Raw genomic sequence first — 23196 nt, forward strand, 5'->3', positions numbered from 1 at the left:
ATGATAACCACAAGTATTTGAGCCTAAGCCAGACTCGAAACAAAGCAGATATACATGATAATCACAAGTATTTGAGCCTATGGCAGACTCTAATCAAAAGGTGGAGGCTGGGGTGGAGGAGGAGCTAGCAAAATGCATTGGTTCAGCAACCAAGAAAGACCTAGAGAATATGAAGCCGTATTTATAGGAACCTCTTTGCTCAAGCGTGATCTGTGATTGGATAATGAGTGTGTGATGTAATGACCAGCTGGGCTGTGAATGGGGAATAGAAAGCTGATGTTCACATCAGCTGACTGACTGCTGGTTACAGCTTTGGCGTGCACGACTTCCGTGTCCTGCATGAACTAACGCTATGCTTCATTTCAATCAGAAACACTCTCGTCTTAGTAGATAAAGAACCATTTATTGCCACAAATGGAATACAGTTAAGCTTGGCGTTAAAGCTCCGCTCTTGGGAGAATATTCACTGAATTTTGTCGAAGCAGCCTGCTAAGCATATATTCAGAGAATGCTTAAGCAAATCCCCCAAAACCAATAATGCATACTCTCTGGTTTCAGCCAAGCGGCAGCTAGGCTACTCAGAGAGTGCATAACAGAATTCCCCCCAACACACGGAAGCCAACGCCAAGCCTAAAAAACGCCTTAATCAGTCATACTATATTATGTGAAGTAGCAAGCCTGCTACTGACTTAAAATAGAATGCGCACGCATCCTGAAGTCATTCTACAATTATGTGATAAGATACTATGTGTCACAGCAAGCTGCTGTGGACCTCGGCATTTGATTATTTAAGCTATACTAAAAGAATGCAAGCATGCATCTAAAAAGAGGTCATCCTACAATTAATGAGATACATACTATGTGTGTGTTCAACAGCCATGTTGATCCTGTACTTCAGGAGTGCCTTAAATGCAAACATGCATTTGTGAGTTCAACAGTCATGTTGATCCTGAGCTTCGGGAGTTCCTCAGCATTTGATTGTTAAGCTAAACTAAACAAATGCAAGCGTCTATGTGTTCAACAGGCCTGATGAATGCAGAAACCTGTTGATTCCTGAACTCAGGAGTCCTAGACGGTATCATAAAGTGATGCCCACTGCTATGCTGCATCGCGAATATGATTCGAAAAGGACATTCTATTCTTTTTAAAGAAATCTGATATATATAAATATATATATATATGTATGTATGTATGAGGTCATCCTATTATGAATGATAACTAATGTTTATCATTCATGATAAATAAAGTGTACTAACTATGTGTAACAGCAGCTGCTGTGGACCTCAGCATTGAATTACTTAAGCTATACTAAAAGAATGCAAGCATGCATCTTAAAACGAGGTCATCCTACAATTAATGAGATATATACTGTGTGTGTTCAACAGCCATGTTGATCCTGTACTTCAGGAGTGCTTTAAATGTAAGCATGCATTTGTGTGTTAAACAGCCATGTTGATCCTGAGCTTCAGAAGTTCCTCAGCATTTGATTATTAAGCTAAACAAATGCAAGCATGCGTCTATGTGTTCAACAGGCCTGATGAATGCAGAAACCTGTTGATTCCTGAACCTCAGGAGTCCTAGACGGTGTCCTAAAACGATGCCCACTGCTATGCTGCACCGTGAATAGGATTCGAAAAGGACATTCTATTTATTTTTAAAGAAATCTGATATATATAAATATATATATGTATGAGGTCATCCTATGATGAATGATAACTAATGTTTATCATTCATGATAAATAAAGTGTACTAACTATGTGTAACAGCAGCTTGCTGTGGACCTCAGCATTTAATTATTTAAGCTATACTAAAAGAATGCAAGCATGCATCTTAAAACGAGGTCATCCTACAATTAATGAGATATATACTGTGTGTGTTCAACAGCCATGTTGATCCTGTACTTCAGGAGTGTACTTAAGCAGAATGTGTACTATAGGGTTGAGATTCCTTGGTTGCCCCTAGCAACGGAACGCCCCTGTAATCACCACTGATTAATAACATATGCGTGTAACAGCAGCGTGCTGTAACTTCCTATCCGCTCAGATAAGAGGGATGCAAGAATGCATCCGTAAAAGGTCAACTATCTTCATCAGAATGAACCCATGCCATTGCCAACCACTTTTGAATGCAGACTCTATTTAACTGTCTCCTCATACAGTACATGCCACTCATTGCTTTTTGAGCAACTTCAAGTTTAAGCCTAGACCAATGTAGCTGCACCAATGCAATGCTGAAATGAGTGAGAGGTATACAGCTGCGCAGCAGTCCACATCTTTTGTAGAGGAGACAGAGCCGGGCCGTGAACCATGACCTTGGCTTTCCCTTGTCGGTCAGGAAGAACATTAGTCTTGCCTCGCCAGAGGACGTCTTTGCAGATACTGGATCATGGAGAACAGAGACAAAACATGGTTTTAGTTAGGGTTAGGGTTAGAAATTACGACGTTTGCACCTCCCCCCCCCCCCCTGTCTGATTTACAGTGTTTAAGAGTTTAAGATGTTAAGTTCATCCTACAAAAGTGTGAAACTATGTGTAGCAGCAGCATGCTGCAGACCTCAGAAATTAATTTATTAAACTAAATTAATGAGTAAAATGTAATAACTATATGCGGCAGTAAGCATACTGTGGACCTTACCCATCACGCACAGATAAAGAAATGCAAAACAAAACAGAATCATACTACCTAAATCAGTGCAGTGGAACCCTTAAGTTCATCCTACAAAAGTGTGAACTATGTGTAGCAGCAGCATGCTGCAGACCTCAGAAATTAATTAATCAAGCTAAACTAAATTAAAGAGTGTAAAATGTAATATCTATATGCAGCAGTGAGCATACTGCGGACCTTACCGATCACGCACAGATAAAGAAATGCAATACAAAACAAAACAACAATCATACTACCCAAATCAGTGCAGTGGAACCCAGCCAACACTTTCAGCAGCATACTTATGCCTGATGTCAATCTCGGATACGTAGATAGCGATCCACAAAAGCTTCAAGTTCCACAAGCATGCAGAACACCACCTAGATGAACTTTTGGAAAGACACACACAAGAGCAAGCATGCAAGCCTTCTCGTCTGGACGCTGTGGAGATCTGCAAGCAAACAGCTGGATTATCTCATTCACTCATGGTGAACGTAGTAGCGTTCATGGCTGCAGACCGGCAACCTGCTGCTTCATTGTGAATGCTGGAACCAAGCAGCTGAAGAGTACTGTAACTGTACCGTTTGCAATAAGCAGACCACAATGCATCTTTAAGACTTTGTTTGCAATAAGCAATTATTTTAAATTGCAATTATCATCATACGTTTTCTTCTTTCTGCAACCATCCAATGAAACTTAACCCAGCAGCAGCTGTATGAGTCAGAGACAAGTAAACCCCCTTTATCCTTGCAATGAATAATGACTATTATATGATTTCCGCCTTTCACCTGCTGTGTTTTTTGTCCAACTCGAGATGTGTTAGCTAAAAGTGAAGTAACATGCAAATTAATTCAATGCACTATGAATCCGCTCCCTGCATCTAAGTCATAAGCTGATAGAATTGAAGCAGCAGAGAATCAGATTAACCTTTGCTTGCCCTCTAAATGGCACCCCCTGGAGGACAACCCACTACAATTGAAGCAATCGCCCCATTTCACAAGACTTTAATCCACCATGAAGTAATTATCTATTTAAGCATCTGCAAACTAATCCACCCACAATAGTTACCTGAACTTGAGCGATAAATTAAGTGAATAGAACAGGAATGCAGAAATAACAGCTTCACTGAGTGGATTATATTAACTTGAATATCCCATGATAGTTGTGTACCTTATTTAACATGACATGATAGTTGTGAACCTTATTTAACATGACAGTTACGCTGCCATAATGCCTGCACATGACCAGTTAAGAAAGAAAACACCCTTGCCTTCACCTTATTTTCACACGGTAGCATTGAACTGAATTGACCATGATATGACTGTGTCAGTTGCATAGACTACAATACCCAAGATGCATGCTGTATGTATGAGACTTCCTGATTACTCCCAAGGAGTAGTCACGTGACACCACCACGGCGTGTTGCCAGATTGTAAGAGAAACAAGCGCCAAGTCTATAAAAACAAGTCGCAAAACAAGTGTTTAGAATATTAAACATTTTTTGTACCATGATTACATATGAATCTGGGGTTCCTTCACATGAACCCTGTTTAGTAATCATATTTGCTAGTGACTTAACAGAGCACAATCCCAAAGTCGCTTATAATAAGCAGACATGGCAACACTGATTTGATACACATGCTGTGATTTCCTTTCCTGGCTTGAATACATGTCTGAATTTGACTTCTTGTCTTATATTATGCCCCGTTGCACACAGATTGTCTAACAGCTTTGATAAGTATAAACATATTATAAAAGCATTTGTGCTAGCAGAGCACTACAACTGTTGGAAGCTCTGCTTGAAGCTTCAGAGCCAACTAGATGGTACTGCACCATGTATTGTGGGTATTCCCAGAGTCAAGAGTGCCTCAGCAGAACAGCATTAGAACTTAGAAGCAGTACTTATTTTGGAAAAAAAAAAATCAACTTTCGGCCCAAAAATTTAGCTCCATATATTTCTATACCTGAAGCCATAAAAATGCTAAAATAGCCACGTTTCATTACCTGATGAAAGCTCTTTAAAACCACTGAAATGTCTGCTGCTGGGAATAAAAGGAAGTAGCCTACATGGGGAGCAAGGCTGCTGTGTTAACTTTGCAGCGCTGTACAAACAAATCAAAGCTTTTACATGGCAGCAAGCATGCTGTTAGCTTTAAGCTACAAACAATTTGAGCTTTCCACATGCTATGTTACCTTTAAGCTATAAACAATTCAAGCTTTCCACATGTTATGTTAGCTTTAAGCTACAAACAATTCAAGCTTCCACATGGGAAGGAAGCATGCTATGTTAACTGTGCAGTTCTGTATAACAACAAAGATTCTACATGCAGCAGCATGCTATGTTAACTTCTAGCTACAAATAATTGAAGTTTTCCACATGGGAAGCAAGCATGCTATGTTAACTGTGCATTGCTGTATAACGACACAGCTTCTAAACATGGCAGCACGCATGCTATGTTAGCTTTAAGCTACAAACAATTGAAGCTTTCCACATGGGAAGCAAGCATGCTATGTTAACTGTGCAGTGCTGTATAACAAACCAAGCTTCTAAATGCAGCAGCATGCTATGTTAGCTTTAAGCTACAAACAATTGAAGCTTTCCACATGGGAAGAAAGCATGCCATGTTAACTGTGCAGTGCTGTATAACAACAAACTTCTAAATGCAGCAGCATGCTATGTTAGCTTTAAGCTACAAACAATTCAACTTACCACATGGTGAAGAGAGTAGCCTACAAATAAATCAAGCTTCTACTGTCTGGGCAGCAAGCATGCTGTATTAGCTTTGTGCTACAAACAATTCCTAATTTCTACATGGCAGCAAGCATGCTATTAGCTTAAGCTATGAGCACATTAGTGTTTGGCAGCAATAATAGAAGAAGCATTGGCTGCTGTAGCAGTGGTAAAAGTCAGCATCATAAGCAGACTCATCTCATATAGCACCAAAATATCATAGAGCAGCGCACAAAGCAGTAGATGAGCAGTAGATGAGCAACAGATGAAGCTCGCAGCAGCTAGCAAAATGCATTGGTTCAGCAACCAAGAAAGACCTAGAGAATATGAAGCCGTATTTATAGGAACCTCTTTGCTCAAGCGTGATCTGTGATTGGATAATGAGTGTGTGATGTAATGACCAGCTGGGCTGTGAATGGGGAATAGAAAGCTGATGTTCACATCAGCTGACTGACTGCTGGTTACAGCTTTGGCGTGCACGACTTCCGTGTCCTGCATGAACTAACGCTATGCTTCATATTTGCGAAAAAACATAAATCACCCTGGGACGCAGTTGGGCCGAAGAGGATTTTTTTAGCCGATTGCGCATATCACTGTCAATGCGCAAACTTGTGGCAGAGACCACTGCACAAGACCCGCATACAGTTCTGATCATCCTTTCAGTCAGGTAGAACTCGCAAACATGCTGCTATTTTAAGAAGATAAACACAGCAGAAACAGATGGAGAACTGACAGACTGTCAAACTGAGAACTGCATCCAATCCTAGCACACCCAACCAACCCCAGAGTCAACACAACGGCTCACTGGTGGAGATTAATTACAAACCTTGCCAACAACTGGCATCTCCAGTCTCCATATGCGTACTCACCAAAATATTGATTGCTCTTTGCTCCAGAAAGAGTAGTTAACATAACGGATATAATTTGGATAGTGACATTAAAGATATAGTAGATAATAATGTTTTTTTGTTATCAATCATTTTTATTCATCATCAATCAGCAATGTAACAGCAATACAGATATAGATAATAATGTTAAACATTATGCTGCAATATTGTCAAATTTGAGTTTTGACGACACAATCAATCATTCAAAATTTCACTGAAATCACAACAGTAACAAATCCGCTCTTCCTTTATAATCCCCCGGTAACGGTCAGTCTCAAGGTGCAGGGACAAGATTCCAGAACGAAGTTGGGCACACAGGATCTGAGAAAAGGGTCTTTTTGGATAATAGAGCAGTAAGGGAACAAACATATTTTTTCACAGGAGTAGCCCCCTTTGTATTGTGATAACCAAACAAAGTATTGGTTTAAATAATATATCCTCTGACCAATTAATCTGATGTTCATGTTCACCAGGGAAATATCAACAGTACTTAAAATGTTTTAATATATTGTATGCACTACTACAGTATGCACCAATTCTTATATATTAAATAAATAGATCATCTAGCTTGCTTACCCATGCACTTTTTACAGTTATGTCCCAAATGAATCACATCTTTTTCTGGCTATTCTATTCTCTGGCATTTATATTAGTCTATTACACAAAGCTACTAAGCTGCCTTTCCTTTTTACTTCACACGGCTCCCATCCCATGTTACCCGTCAGCCGTCATAGCCAATACAGAAATGAAAAGGGTTGAGAATCATTGATTTAGTGATTGGACTTTAGATGTTGCTTAGAATTCTTCTTTAAACTTTAACACAACTGGCTCCTGATGGCCATCTCAACAATGACAGTGGTGAGACTGAAATAGAATTCTAATTCCTTGTCAGAGGAGAGTAAATCGAGAAAAACAAGGGAGTGCAGCAAGATGAAGTAGATGGAGTTTAAAGATGGCTTAAATCCTATTTCCTTATCATCAAGCCAGCAGAAAACATTGCGTCGATCCAGCAGAGACGTACACAACATGTGGCAAGCTCTGAGTCATCACCAGTGATGGGCCTGTATGCTGTCTAAACATATTGGCAATGACTTGCTCTTAATACCGTGCAATGTTTGCCGTTGCGGCTTTAAAAATGTTTCCTGCTTCGAGCCAAGCTATTTTACGAGGAGCCAAAGTGCCTGCTCTGAACAAGGCAGAGACATGTGACATGAAAGACTGATGCCTGATCATTTTCAAAGGTCAAACCTCTGTACGAATGTGCACACGCGCGCGCCCACACACACACACGCACACACACACACGAGAAAGTCACATTTTCACGGAAAGACAAACATCTACATGACACCCTCCCTATACATATATATATATATAACCTTTATTTAACCAGGTAGTCACGTTGAGAATAAAAACCTCTATACTTCTCACACACCAGTGTGGGAAAGAATAAAAATAAAATGCCAACCCCTCTGTCTAAAGTTTAGATGCATTTTACAAACATGTAGGCTACTACGTATATAGATCAGTGGATACATTTATGTTTCCATTGAAAATACAATTCCAGCCAGTAAGGTTTGATTCTGCCTCTATATTCAGTTTCATGCAGAAATAAAATGCCAACCTCTCTATCTAAAGTCTATGCATTTCATAAAACTGTAGGCTACTAAATAGATCAGTGGATACATTTATGTTCCATGGAAAATACTTAATTTATAAGGATTTTTTTGTTTTAGGTGTTGCCCCTGAGAATGTAGCTAGTTTAATGTAAAGATATTAACTTGAACTTGGATGAAATATTATTGCAGCAGAACTTTTGCCCTTTTCTCCCCGTTTATTCCGCTGTCTCTCTCTCACACACGCACACGCACACGCACACACACACACACACACACACACACACACACACACACACACACACACACACACACACACACACACACACACACACACACACACACACACACACACAGTGAGTGAATTGCATACATATGGGCATTCATACAAGCATTCACAGAGAGGGAAGCAGTTTAGAGTAGCCAGTGTGTTCTGTGTTAGGCTATAGTTGGCTTCAGTGTGTGTGAGCAGAGAGCTGGCAAGCCTCCCTAGGAGCAATAAGCTGACCCACTTCTCTGCAACTCTATCCCTAATGTGACCCATTGGGAAACCAATGAACACATACTGTATACACTTGTACGTATGCTCGTACACACAAACGTGCACTATACACACATACAGTATATACTTTCAGAATCACTTTCAGTATACAAACACACTTTGCCAAAACAAATCCTACACAAACCCTGTCATGTTGGAGTTGGAGAGAAAATAAATAAGATCACTGTCTTCCTCTGATCCTCGGTTTCTCTTTCTGTTCCTCTGTGGTTCAGGCATCTCAGTTATCTGATGGAGCTCGACTAGCTGCTCACATCCGCACTGTGTTTCTGGGGGGTCTATGTCATATCTAGGGCAGGGATGTCATTCTAATGGCCAAGGGAACAGGAAGAACTCGGGTCACATGACTTGGTGTGTCCTCTGTTGTGTTAAGTCACAACTGTCTGGCAGTTAAAGAAAATACAAATACAGAACACACTTAGACGATCTTAGCCCAGTCAGACAAGGCAATTCTTCAACAAACCACCCTTGCTATTCTGATGGTTCAACTGTGTAGGTCTTGCAGAAACCCAGCTGTGCTGAAAAGGTTGTTTTTTTAAAGTAATTTGTTAAAGTCACCAATTAATTCAAAATAGATGTTTCAGAGCTTTTAGTTGACCATTATGTAAAAGAAAATGCCTCAAAAATAAATAAATAAATACATGTTTTGCTCAATGTAATTATACAGTTTATAATTTCCTGGAAAACCAAATGTAATTGATGACCTCATATACTGAAATGGCATACCAAACAATACCAGCCAATAAGGTTTGATTCTGCTTCTATATTCCGTTTCATGCGGAAATAGCTTACATCAAGCCAAGGAAGCCCTGGATGTGGACTTTAAGTACACACTGTAATGTTATGCAATGTAATGTAGTGTATATACCATTTTACACTAAGTGTTATCCCGTCTAACACATGATGACCTATCATTAGTTCAGAAACAGGTTGCATCTATTCAGCTGTGGCGATTAGCAATATAGAACAAATGGTGGAACTTAGTGGAACAGTTTATCATTGTGGTCGACAATTAATATACTAACCAGCCATTCAGGCAGGCATATGGCATATTGTTCTGCCATATTTCAATGTTCATGTAAGCCTGATGTTTGCGAGTATGTATGAATTTGGGCAATGATAACCTAGAGAGACAGTATGGCAACAAGGCTGGGGGTATAAGCTGGTTGGACTAACCACCTCCTGCACAGCCAACTGTGTGTGTGTGTGTGTGTGTGTGTGTGTGTGTGTGTGTGTGTGTGTGTGTGTGTGTGTGTGTGTGTGTGTGTGTGTGTGTGTGTGTGTACGCACGCCTGATCTGGCCATGGTCTGGAGGAAGGAACAATGGCATTCCTGTGCTCTGAGCTCCAGGTGGCTGTGGAAACCCAATCCCAAACCAAGGCTTGCTGGCACACAGAGCACCGGGAACACCGAACGCTGCTGCCTCCCTCCGGAGACATGGGCCAGAATAGTGCTATTGTTCCAGACCAGCTTGGAGCAACAAATGCCCCAAAGCCACCCTGACATACATAAACACACTACACCAAGGTGAGTATCCCTCATACAGACAAAAATGCATGTTTACTATTTTGAGATGAGGAGAAATACAAACAAAAATTCAGTCGTGATATTTGCTCTATAATGTCTTTTCCAAACTTGAAACAAAATGTAAAAAATGGGGTGAAGACGGGGTGCATCTATTCCACCTGCAATATGCTATGTGCTGCGTTCCTGAACTGTGGAAGCAGAACATCTGTGACTGGCTTCAGTACTCGAATTGTCAAGGTGCACTTGATTTGAAACCACACCTTGCTGTTCTAAAGCCAATCAAAATGTTAATATTGGTGAATTCAGCTGCATGGTGGTGCAGCCAGTTGGTGCGCTGTCATGTCTCCCTTCTCTCTGCCCTCGGTTTCCTGTCTACTCTCCCATCTAAATAAATGAAAAATATTCTTAACAAAATACAAATTAAATAAATATTGGTGAATAAATCACATTGGGCAATTATGTATATAAAAAGTATTAAAGTAAAACATACTGTATGCCTCATTTTAGACGGTTTAAAGAAATCAAGTCTGAGATATTAACAGGTGTAATTTAGCCCATGTCATAGAATAAAACTCTCTTAAGAGACGATTGACAACAAATCGTATTTCTTTTGCATAAATCAAAAAACCCTATGTAAAAAGCATTGAACAATTGGCGAGGGAGCAAATCATCACAAACTCACTTCTGCGATTTAGGACTACTAACTGTAGCACACTATATTAGCCAACGTGTGCAGGTAGGTCTAAGTTAGGCAAAGTGTTCAGAATGCATAGATACAGAGAGAGAAATACATGCACACAGCCACAGCCACATAAGAGAGCAGTCAGAGAGAGCACATCTGCTGTTGAGGCCTGAACACCCAGCCAGCAGGGCAGGAAAAACATCATGCGGACTCTGTGGCCTTGAAATGAGGAACATGATTCATTTCCTTTCAATGCTGGACACTAGTCATGTCTAGAAAAAGGGCAGGGCTCAGCAGCACACAGCTGAAGAGAGGCTCTTAAACATGACATACTGTAATGTACACAACCCAGGTCACAACATTCAGGGACTGAGGACATCCAAGTCACACCCCAGAAGCTAGGCAACAACTGAATTGTCACATTTGTCACATTTGAAGCAGTTAACCTATTGGAGACGGTGTCACTTTATTTGTGCAGTTGAGCTGTCGTCATCATGAGAGCAGCTCGGTTTCCAACAGTAATTCTGCTCCAAACACTACAAATTGGCAGACATTTTCATTGCAACTCCTCATGCCCGCTGCCAGACATCAGTTCTGGTACCAGGGGACCCATGCTACAGGTAGCGATGGGTATATAAGCAGATGCCCTCCGGCAGTACCGCATATTCTGCTTGTGAGAGCACGCACGCACGCACACGCACGCACGCACGCACGCACGCACACTCGCGCGCACACACACGGACGCACGTCGCACACACACACACACACACACACACACACACACACACACACACACACACACACACACACACACACACACACACACACACACACACACACACACAATGGATAAATAATACATGTCCCTCACTTTTCTCCCTTTCAGAAACATGACAGATTAATTTAATTGGCTCTCTGTCACTACAGCACGTCTTCATCTGCTCTGCAGCAGAGGCAGACAGGATTGATAGGGAATCCATTTTCTTATCTCTCAAGATAATTACACCCATAGTTAATGCATTGCACACACTCACTCATGCATGCTCATTTTCTCAATCTCACTCTGTCTTTAACACACACATACACACTCACTCACTCATCATGCATGTATAGGCCTACATACAAGGTACCTAACATGAAGACTGCATGCTTCAATAATTGGGCCTTTTTTACTGATTGAATTACATTAAATGAAATTAACCTAAGTTCTACAGAAAGGAGAGCAGATGCATACTGTAGCCCAGGCTAGAATGAAAGAAGCTCAAACAGACTGGCATACAGTATGCTAACTGGGTAACCGAATATGCAGCATCTGACCTCTGTCATGGCATTAAGACACAAAAGCCACAGTCCAGGTCAGGAGTTAAACTGAAGGGCCACTGTTCCTTTACAAAACCAGCACCGATGCAAGATGGCTCTCAAAATGTCCACTGATAGGCAGAAAAAAAGCAAACAACTTTGGTTAAGGCCATCCATATGTCCTGATCTTATTAATTAAATATGTATTACAGCTTTGTAAACCATAGCTACTGTTTTAGGACAAAACATTCCCGTTGAACTGCCTGCTTTTATTCAGATAAATAACACCTGGCAACCGTCTCACTTCCATTTCCATAGACAGTTATATCAGTCCAATGCGGTACAGACTACAGTAGTAGGTGAGATAACACGGTTGCCATTGAGAGGTCTCTCATTATTATAAGCATCATGCTGATGCTCTATAATCATCCTCTATACATCAGACTCGCTCTCACGGCGTTTTTCTGAAACATTGAGAAATAACATCAAGTATAAACGTGCTGTTCGCCAAATGGCCACGGAGTCCGTTACTCTATCTATGGTGTGAGTAACGCCGCATCACATCCCCGCTGCTCGGCTGCTTCTGTCAACAAGCAGTTTGATGTTCTTGCCTCGTAAAGGAGGACGAGCCAGAACACGGCAAACTGCTAACACAGGAGATGTTATGAGAAAACACCGTAATCTACCGTTCCCTTACCTCGAACGACGGCCGAAAGCGTCCTCCAGTGTTGTGGCGAGGTCGATAGTTATTGTGCAAACGGTGAAAAATGTCTTGCACAAACCAGAAAAGTGTCAGTTAGTCGGCTAGCACTGGCTAGCTGGCTGCTCCGCTACTGTAGCTAACGGTAAAGACTGAGTGAGTGGTCCTTCTGTCGACGTCTGTGGTCCGACTCACAGATCAGATCAATTCAGTACCTCAAAAATGAATCCGGTGGGGGACGAGAGCTGGGGGGGATGTGGCTGGAGGAGCAATGCCCTTGTGTTAGATTAGAACATGTCACCATCCTAGGTATCCATTGAAAACAGCGTGTATGTATCTGCTGCTGTCCTGTGAATCCAGGGTTCTGCAGTATAGATGAGAAACCCTCTCTCTGGTCCGCTGTGCGTGTTGAGCAGAGCAGCCAGAGGCAGCATCATCCCTCCCTCTGCAAGCCCAACCCGGAAGAAATACTATTACTGAGATGATGTTTCATAATCCAAAATTGTATTCTTTGTATCCAAATATGTGTCATTATAAGGTTACATGTCATTATGTACATGTTGTAAAGTTGATTTCACAACTGCCCAGATCAGTGTTTTTCTAAATGAAATGACAAGAAAGACCCCAGCTGTGGTCAGTGGTCACTGGGGGTCCCCCCTCCCAAACCCCCCAAAAAATGTTTTTTATCATTCTTGCAATTGTCCTACTGGGATAATGCAAATTATTTGGCAAAATATCAAGCAAAATTTCAATTAATTTAGCTGCTCATGTGCAACCAAGGTGTTTAACCTAAAAAAGAAAAAACATATTGAACAAAGATGAACTGTCAACAAGGATTTTTTTTAAATGCTACAAATGAAAATACAGCAAATTAAGAAAGTTACCAGAATAGTTCACATCTCAGAGCGCAGATCTCCGCCATGCCGGGTTGCCTTCCCAGGACTGTGTCAGTCATGGACCCCATGGCCGCAGCATCCACATAATGCTGACGGCACCTCATGAGTCATGGGGTGCAGTCAGCATATGTGGAAGCTGCGGGGGAAATACAGTTTGTCTACACGGTGCAACTGTTAGCATTTGTATCCACTGTCCACTAAATCACAGTTTAAGTGTTCACTGACATATTCACTGGCCCTTTTTCCACCAAAAGAACTTTTGTTCTAGAACCGGTTTGGTTCTAGATTCTTAGAACCTTGGTGCTTTCACGGAACCGGCTGCAAACCAGTTTTAAGCAGAACCATTTTAATCAAGGATACGTCACGAACAGAGGGCGTAGATTTTTACAGCCTACAGATAGACCTTTATTTATTTAGACACTGCTTTACATGTAACTATCAAACTAATTAGATCTTTTATTTTAATGATGACTTTTCGCTTGCTTTTGCCATTGTTTATATGACATCTGCATCTTCCAACCTGTAGAATATTGACACACCGACTGTGGTTCTTTAAGTAAGTACTTTTGGGTTCCAGTTCCAAACCAACTTGTAGGGTTCTGAACCATTCATTTTTAGTGGATAACTGGTTCAAATTTAGGCAGGAAAAAAGAGTGGAACCGGTTCAACTTGGGTGGAAAAGGGGTCACTTTTAGTAGGCCCATTCACTGACTTAGTATTCACTAATATTCACTGATTTGGCATTCACTTAGTATTCACTGACTTTAGTATTAACATTTTGGCCCTGGCTGCTTATCAGTGAGATGTGTAACACCCATGCTCACTTTTACCATAGCGTCTGGTTTGAGTTGTCCAAAATTAAGCTTAGTTTCACGAGAAATTACAATTCAGAAGCAGCAGGAGAAAGGATACAAATCCAGGAGTCTCCTGCTAAAGAGAGTTGGCAGGTATGCCTTATGGGTGTAAGTGAAATAGCTTTTGGTGCGGTATATTGTTTAGAGGCTCCTCAATATGTGATTCAAGTTCAAGGCAGATCGGATATGGCGTTCATGACTTGTGGCATTTTCGGCAAAACAGGCCCTTTCTGAAAACTTTGGGAGCCAATCGTATGGCCAACTGCAACTGAATCTGAAAGATTTGACTGATACATCTTGATCACATGACTCCAGAGAGAATGTGTACTTGTTGACAGATGGACAGGGGCGAAAACCTAATCTCGAACTCCTAGCCATTCCGTAATTAGGTCTTGTACCTGACGAAGACGTCTTGAGGTCAAAATGTTGAGCAGATTTTGTTTCTTTCACCAGTTTTTTTTATTTTTATCCAGCACCTGTTGAAATGGTTTGTGGATGTGTGTGCAATGCATCTCCTTGGACTTGATTCTCATGAAGCAGAAGGTGGCCTGTTCTGAGTGTTATTTGTGTGTGTGTGTGTGTGTGTGCGTGTGTGCGTGTGTGTGTGTGTGTGTGTGGGGGGGGGGGGCATCTAAAAACAAGACGGAGGAAGTCCTAAATGTATTGTCTGGGACAAAACTGGTGTACTATTATAACCAATTAAAAGGCCAAAAGGTGTATTTAAATTAAAACGCGCGCGCACACACACACACACACACACACACACACACACACACACACACACACACACACACACACACACACACACACACACACACACACACAAACAAACATACAGAGAGATAGAGACAGAGAGACCTGGGGATTCGTAGTTGCCCAATCTCTTTCAACCAAGGGCTTATCAGGCTTATGCAGCTGGTTAACGTGGGTAACGACAAATGTCTGGTGTTAATTTGTTTATCACATAGATATGTATACCCTTATTTATTCACAAAGACAAATAGTAAAGACCATCTGATCAGCACTTTAATAAGTTAGTAGATTAACATACTGTCGCGTCAACGAGGAACTTTACAGACAAACACATTTTTGTTCCACTGGGAATTGTGTAGGGATATGGCTCCGTTGATACAGCCATGTGAACCATTGAAGGTCGATGTTTTCCACTCAGTGTTTTGGTTCCATTTGTTCCCGGATGAACTCCAAACCAACTGCAGCAATGGTAGCTATGTCCATTATTACTAGTCATAGTGAGCTTCTTCAGCTGCACAATAAATGCACTTAAGCTTGCATTTATTGGTCAGCTGTCACATAACCCCTAATGATGATATGGCTTCAGCTTGTGCTGATTGGTCAGCTGCTATATAACTCTTTGGGTTGGGCTGACTAATCACCACAAACATATCACCCTCTTGGTCCTTTTATCACCCCCCAGTCAGGGTAATTAGTTGCTGGGTATCTGATATACTCTGTGTGTGTGTGTGTGTGTGTGTGTGTGTGTGTGTGTGTGTGTGTGTGTGTGTGTGTGTGTGCGTGCGTGCGTGCGTGCGTGCGGCGCGCGGGCGGGCGGGTGTGCCTGTGTGTTTGTGTCCATTTGTATAGGTGACGAATTCAAACTTGTGTGCATTTTTGTCAATATATAAAAGAGAGATGATGATGAAATGACAGAGAGACTAGGCCTCAGGGAAAAGAGAGCCGCCTCTGAGGTCATCGGTTCATATTTCAGTTGTGCCATTGTGTCATACCAACATGATGATACCAGTAGGCACAGAGGGTGAGATAGCCGGACTGCCTGCTGGATGTGCCAAAGGCTACGTGCATGCGTGTGTGCCATCGTGCGTGCCATGAGAACGTGTTATTGCATAGTCTAAGTTCTGAAAGTCCAACCCCACCATATATATATACAGTATACAGTATATATATACAATATAAAATAGTACAAAGTATTGGTTCTGGTAGGAGTAGAGTTTCAGAACTTAGACACTATGGGATAAAAATTAAGTGCATATATGAAATTGGCTACTCTGTGCCAGCACAGCAGGTACAGTTTTATGGCAAATTGCAAATACTCAATTACACGCTTCTACAAATAAGATGTCACAAGAGTATTGCTCACTACTGTACCTGTTACAACAGGGGAGTGTTTAATGTATCCACCTCAGGCATAACCTTTTCGTCACAATTTATTACCACAATAAGAAAAGCACTTGGGAGTGTTCAAGCTATTACCAGCACCGGCCAATGCAAGCTGGCCGAATATGAATTCATTTTCTTCGGTTAATAAAAAGTGGGCAACATTTCATTCACAGGGATGGCAAATTGAAGTTTCTGATTGGCAGTGCAGCCCCAGGTGTGATTTTGTGAGACACACTCTGTCTAATATATGACACACTAGAATATGGTATCAATCTACTTTCTCAAAGGTGCGGATGCAAATTGGTTTCTGTCAACATCAGTGCCAAGCTCCCGCTACACATCATAAACTCAGCAAGGTGCTCTTTCATTGTTATGGCAGAACCTTCTTCCTAAACAGGCCTGTCTGGACTTGATAAGCCTTTAATACGGACACAGCTGGAGGTCTACATTAGGGTCATTCAGTATGTATTCAGGGACCTCGATTCTTCACAGTGTGAGTATGCAATACAGGAAACCTATTTGAATTCTCCTGTGACAAAAAGTACTTTAGTTATAATACATCAATACCAGGGTTTCGCATTGTAAAGAGAAATGAGTCCATTCACAGTAACTAATCTCAGTAGCCTATCTGATGTTCATTTTGAAATGAAAAACCTTCGGACTATTCAGTGGATTTTGGAGTACATTGACATTCACTGCAAAAGCATGCAGCTTCTCACAAGCAAATTGATTTATGTCTCTACAGCTGGTATGGGGTAATTAGCATAATCATACAATTTAAACACAATTTTCATGTGCTGTAAATGCTGTGGTCATGGGATTTATTTTTATATTTTTTAATCTCAAAATGGGGAAACGTTCCAGATGGAAACCCTTGATCTCTACTTAGTTAATAACTATAATAAAGATGGGGGAGGGTAGCCTTTGGCACATCCAGCAGGCAGTCCGGCTATCTCACCCTCTGTGCCTACTGGTATCATCATATTGGTATGACACAATGGCACAACTGAAATATGAACCGATGACCTCAGAGGCGGCTCTCTTTTCCCTGAGGCCTAGTCTCTCTGGCATTTCATCATCATCTCTCTTTTACATATTGACACAAATGCACACAACTTTGAATTTGTCACCTATACAAATGGACACACACACACACACACACACACACACACACACACACACACACACACACACACACACACACACACACACACACACACACACACACACACACACACACACACACACACACACACACACACACACACACACACAGAGTATGAACTATCCATACACATTACATATTTACACGTATCCGGCGCCAGTCAGTGGCCCCCTGACACAGATCAATAGGTCATGCTGCAGCCTGTGGCTTAGAGCTTTGGCTCATATACCCACTAGAGTCACTGGAGCAGAACACACCACAAGTCTGCTTCCATAATGTGCTTACCAATTACATCCTTTACAAAACTTTCTCTCTCTGTGTTTTTGACTGAGTCTGATGTAAGTGCATCAATGCCTGTGTGCGTGCATGTGTGTGAGTGTGAGTGTGAGTGTGAGTGTGAGTGTGAGTGTGAGTGTGAGTGTGCGTGTGCGTGTGCGTGTGCGTGTGCGTGTGCGCGTGTGTGTGTGTGTGTGTGTGTGTGTGTGTGTGTGTGTGTGAAATTAACAATCAGCCTCAGTGTGAATTCTGTGAAATAGCTTCTATGGCTATTTACAGGCAATTTTCCATTTGCTAGGAGATTCTTTCTTTCATGGGCGATGAAGAGAGTTAATGAAAACAAAACAGCTTCCCTCATGATCACTTGACAGTGCAGACATTGTTTAATCAGGTTGAAGAGCCCTGTGGCACCCGGTGAGTTTAGATTTTCGGCGTGAGTAGAGCAAATGTTTAAACAGAAACAAAGTTTCTTTGATGTAGCTAATTCTGTCATGTTGCACCAGTCTCCTGCCTGACAGTTGATGTGTTCAAGAGGGCCATTATACTCCAGTCCAATACCCCAGTGTTACAGATCCCAGTCAAACTCCATACATGAAACATTCATATGTCTTTGCAACTGAGCTCCAATAGAGTCTCTGGCAATACTTTATTCATGCGTCTCGTAGCGTCTGGTGCTGAAAAATGAATGAGATGTCAGGAAAGACCATCTTCAGAATCAGCAGGGCCCCCACAAAATATGCCCCACCGTTCAACCCAAGATGGCACAAGGGCAGCAGAGCTGCACAACAACTTCTTTCTCTCTCTCCACACACAAACCACACAAACCACACTCTAAGTTGATTCTGAGAGGAGAATTCTCTCAGAGGAGAATACATGTATTTCTGGTGCGGTATATCTTTGCCATATTTGGATGTATACATGTTGACAGGTCTCTCTCTAGTGGACTGCTTGTGAGCTGCATTTGCCATACTGCCACTCCCCCTCAAAGATATTTGTGGAAAGCACTTGGACTGAACAAAAAGGGAACGAACATGGACCACCCAAGACACAGTGTAATGCTCTACCAGAGGCCGTGTCATGTCTCATGTTGCCACCTAAAGTCTGAAAATCCTGCTGACAGGTTTGGGGCAGGGCCATAGAATTGGGATAACAGGTAAAGTGGGCAGGGTAGTCACGGATACTATGGGTAGGGGATATTTGTAACATATTAGATATCAGATGTGGATTGTGGATTTGTACAGCAGTGGTTTGCAAACGTTTTGTGCACAAGGCACACCAATGAGCAAGTCAAAATCTCAAGGTACACCTATATTTATAGTGAAAATATACCTTGTGTTGTAATGTGACATGTTGTGAGTTTGTAGATCTGCTATACACAACGTACGTACATATACATACACATACTATACACATACACACATATTATATATAAATATGTGTATTTATTGAATTTGCCTCTGTATTTGGAAATGATGCGCACAAAGAACTCATAGTAAATTAAAAGATCATTCAATACTTTTTGTCAAATATAGTATAAAGCAATAGCAGTAAATCCCAAGGCACATCTGGACTTGTCTCATGGCACACCATTTGGGAACCATTGCTGTGCTGTACATACTGAAGGTGATGGCGAATGTGTTTAATGTATTTTTGCTGTGAAAAGAGGTCATGAATAAAGAACAGAAAACATATAAGGCCAGATGCTGCTGTCTGCAACTTTTGTGTCACAGCAGGGGTGTCTGAGAAAAATGGTTTTCTATTCCAGGTGCATATGGGAATTTAGAGTAGACATTAAATAATATACAGCCACAGTAAATATAGAACACCATATTTACAGGCCAGGGCAGCTGCCCCAACACGCTGACTTATTTAAGTCTTATCCTTATTAGTGAAAACATATAAATGGTATTATTCAGTACTACTGGGTAACTACCTATCCTGTTTTTCATGCTTACTGATATTGTTGCTATAGTATGACATCTGCATTTCCCCATGGCGATCAATAAAGATATATCTTATCTACCTACAATTTTAAAGCCTCCTCTTTAACTAGAGAAGAAAATATGTTAAAGTCCCCCTTTATAACCTGGTGATGCCTTGTAATGTTCCTTCAGATATTTGTCCCATAGACTGTACGGGTTTGTCCTCAACCAAATACAAGGAAACAGCGCCCTCTGGCGTCTCATTAGCCATGCTATGCAGTTGTTGCCTGCCACAGCAGTGCCAGACAATATCCTTGATACTTTTTTACTTTTCGGTAAAACTGCTCGGAGGAAGTAAAACATTTAAGAATTAGCTTAATTTATTTTACCCGATGTTCAGATGCGCGTGTAAACTCACATGTGTCTCTTTGCGTACCCAGTTTCCTGGCAACCGCACAGTGCGACAATCCTCCTGGGCCATGGGATAGTACGGGAACGACACAGGAAGTGCTTCTTTTTTTGTATTTCCGGGTAAAAAATTGTGTTTACAAATTTAACAGCGAACCATCGGCGGTAATAATTCCAACGTTAAACAAACGGTCTCTGTTGTTTGCGCTACATTTGGAGGGTTGTGCGGCAAATGGCCTCTCAGATCCCGGTCCATGGTGCAGCCTCTCCAGCAGCAGGTAGAAGCCAGCATTCAGCCGCTGCAGCGGCAGCGCTGCGAGGGAAGAAGAGACCCTCCAGCCCAGCAGCCTCTGCCATACAGCAGACCACAACCACTAACAACAAGAAGAAGAAAGGACAGTTCATCATACCTGCCCCAACACAAGTACAGGTAATACAACTGTGTCTAAAATGCTTTCCATCCTTTGAGAATGCGTTATGCAACTATGTCGCTACACAGTAGAAATGATAAATTAATTTAAAATTGCCGCAGTCAGCAAGTGTTCTTCCCTACTGGGACGCGAACCCGGGTCTCCCGCACGGGAGTCTTCGCCTCTACCGGTCTTCTAGACAGACATGGCAAAATGGCAATGATGTAACTGTGAGCTTTTAGTAAGGCAGTGGTGGAAAAAGTACTACATTTGCTTACTTAAGTAAAAGTATCAATATATTTGGCTCTGAGATGAAGTAGAAGTAAAAGTACGGAAAACTGGAAATACTCCAGTAAAATAAAAGTACCCAAAAATTGTACTTAGTACAGTACTTTACTAGCTACTTTACACCACTGCAAGTTTGATTGATTGATTGATTGATTGATTGAATGATTTATTTAGAAGTTTGCAGAGAGAAAAAGCATATGGAAGTACAGTTCAAAATACAAGGTCAACTAAAAAGGATGTTTCAAAAGGGGTCCTCACGTAGGTGTCTTACCAGGGGTCCACATTTCAGAGGATGAGTAGGGAGACCCCCTCCAACCACTGCAGATGTACAGGCTATTAAGGAAAAATCTGTTTTGTTTTTCTTTCAAACAAAGAAAAGAAGAGAAAAAAATGTCCAATTCTCTCTTTCTGTAGATGGTTGCAGTAGAGACGGTGGCTGAGATGAAATCAGTAGGAACGGTGGAGGGTGGCCCTGCTACCACAGACTCCACTGCAAAGCCTCTACCATTCAAAGACCCCACCTTTACGGTAAATGTTGTCATCTTCAAGTTTATCTCCACTCCATGTTGCATCCTTTAAAATCACCCATTGGTTGCTGATTGAGATCGGCGTACGGTACCTGTGGTGGTTCTCTTACATGGTTTCCATCCCCCAAACTAATTTCTCAATCTCTGCAGCACTCTGGCATTGGTGGAGCAGCAGCAGGGAAAAAGAACAGAACTTGGAAGAACCTGAAACAGATCCTGGCATTGGAACGAACTTTGCCTTGGAAGGTCAATGATCCCAGCTGTGAGTTTATGTTTGTCTTTTTGACAAAGAATAAACAAAGGAAGGGCTTTGTGGCAATGAAATAAATATATTTTCAGTGAGGGAGAGTGGTAAAAACAAAGCCATATACAAAGGATCACCCAGGGAGGCATATGTAACTGTGTCGTCTCTTACAGAGAAATTAAAATTGTGAGATTTTGAAATAACTGCTCAATCATCATTATTTCATTGGTTATCTAGGAACCACATTTTTAAACCTCTCTGAATTTGAAGATTCAACCAATGGAGGAGTTGGAATTCTGTACATGGTACTGCTCCATGGTCATAGATTTATTTGATCATATCAACAATGTTGTGCTATATCTGGATAATTCATGATAATAATAATTCAAGATAATAATTAGGCTAAACTTAGTTTTGGATATTACACTCTTCTGTGGTGAAAGATTGTTGAGTATCAAGGAAGGGTAGGTATGCTGCTAATATGCTATATAGTTGATTAAACATTCTTACATTTAAAATAATAGGCAGATAATTTTTGAATAGATTTTGAATAATTTTAGCCTAAGTGACATGACTATCAGTGACTTGATATTTTAGATATTTATTTGCTATAATTCCAAAGATCAATGGTGAAAATAATCACTATGATGACTATTATTCATATGACCTCAATTTGTTCACAGACTACAGTATTGATGCCCCTCCCTCCTTGAAGCCAGCCAAGAAATACTCTGACATCTCAGGGCTCCCTGTGAGTATCTTCCTCACAGAAAGGCACATTTTGTATAGAATTGTTCCGATAACGATGCCAGTATCGGAAAAGCTGCTGATACTGCCTAAAATGCAGGTATCGGTATCGGCGAGTATGGCATTCTGTGCCATTACGATACCACGTAATGTATCACATTTCATTTACAGTGATATTTTTAATGTTTCAGTTGATGTTGCACGACTATTATATACTCTTACTGTAGGCTACTATTTAATGAAATTTTAGATCTGTGGTTCTCAAACTATTTAATTTCAAGCACCACCATAACTCTTACGGGTCCATTTGGTTCCATTTGTACACTCTCAGAATTACATACCTTTGGAACACTGAGATTATTTCTAAATTACACACTGTTATCATATCGGTACTCGGTATCGACCGATAACGATACTTGCGTGTCAAGTTATGGGTATCGGAATTGGTATCGGGAAGGAAAAACTGGTATCGGTACATCTCTAATTTTGTAGCCTAACAGTTAATGTGTTCTAACACATCAACACACACCAAAACATCTCTCTTGTATTTCTTCAGGCAAACTACACAGACCCACAGACCAAACTACGTTTTACATCCTCTGAAGAGTTCTCCTACATCCGCCTCCTCCCTACTGACGTTGTTACAGGCTACTTGGCACTCCGAAAGGCAACTTGCATCGTAC

General features: G+C 41.3%; 2 protein-coding genes across 3 annotated transcripts in view; one reads left to right on the top strand and one right to left on the bottom strand.

Annotated features, from left to right (window-relative positions):
* The window catches only part of galnt1 (UDP-N-acetyl-alpha-D-galactosamine:polypeptide N-acetylgalactosaminyltransferase 1), a 70015-nt gene extending 56458 nt beyond the window's left edge, over positions 1–13557 (bottom strand). For both annotated transcript variants that reach the window (XM_084053480.1, XM_084053479.1), the window contains exons 1-2: positions 13525–13557; positions 12638–13085 (exon numbers count right to left, since the gene is read on the bottom strand). The gene's annotated coding sequence lies outside the window, so the exon portion shown is untranslated. The remainder of the gene's footprint in view (positions 1–12637; positions 13086–13524) is intronic.
* A 6868-nt stretch (positions 13558–20425) lies between these two features.
* ino80c (INO80 complex subunit C) overlaps positions 20426–23196 on the top strand; it is a 2991-nt gene continuing 220 nt past the window's right edge. The window contains exons 1-5 of the mRNA XM_084051706.1: positions 20426–20727; positions 21410–21523; positions 21673–21784; positions 22450–22517; positions 23070–23196. The exon at positions 23070–23196 is cut by the window's right edge and continues 220 nt beyond it. Of these exons, the coding sequence (XP_083907832.1) occupies positions 20530–20727; positions 21410–21523; positions 21673–21784; positions 22450–22517; positions 23070–23196 (619 nt within the window). The 5' untranslated portion in view covers positions 20426–20529. The remainder of the gene's footprint in view (positions 20728–21409; positions 21524–21672; positions 21785–22449; positions 22518–23069) is intronic.

The sequence above is a fragment of the Gymnoscopelus microlampas genome (assembly GCF_963454915.1).
Source record: "Gymnoscopelus microlampas genome assembly, chromosome: 3".
Lineage (NCBI taxonomy): Eukaryota > Metazoa > Chordata > Actinopteri > Myctophiformes > Myctophidae > Gymnoscopelus > Gymnoscopelus microlampas.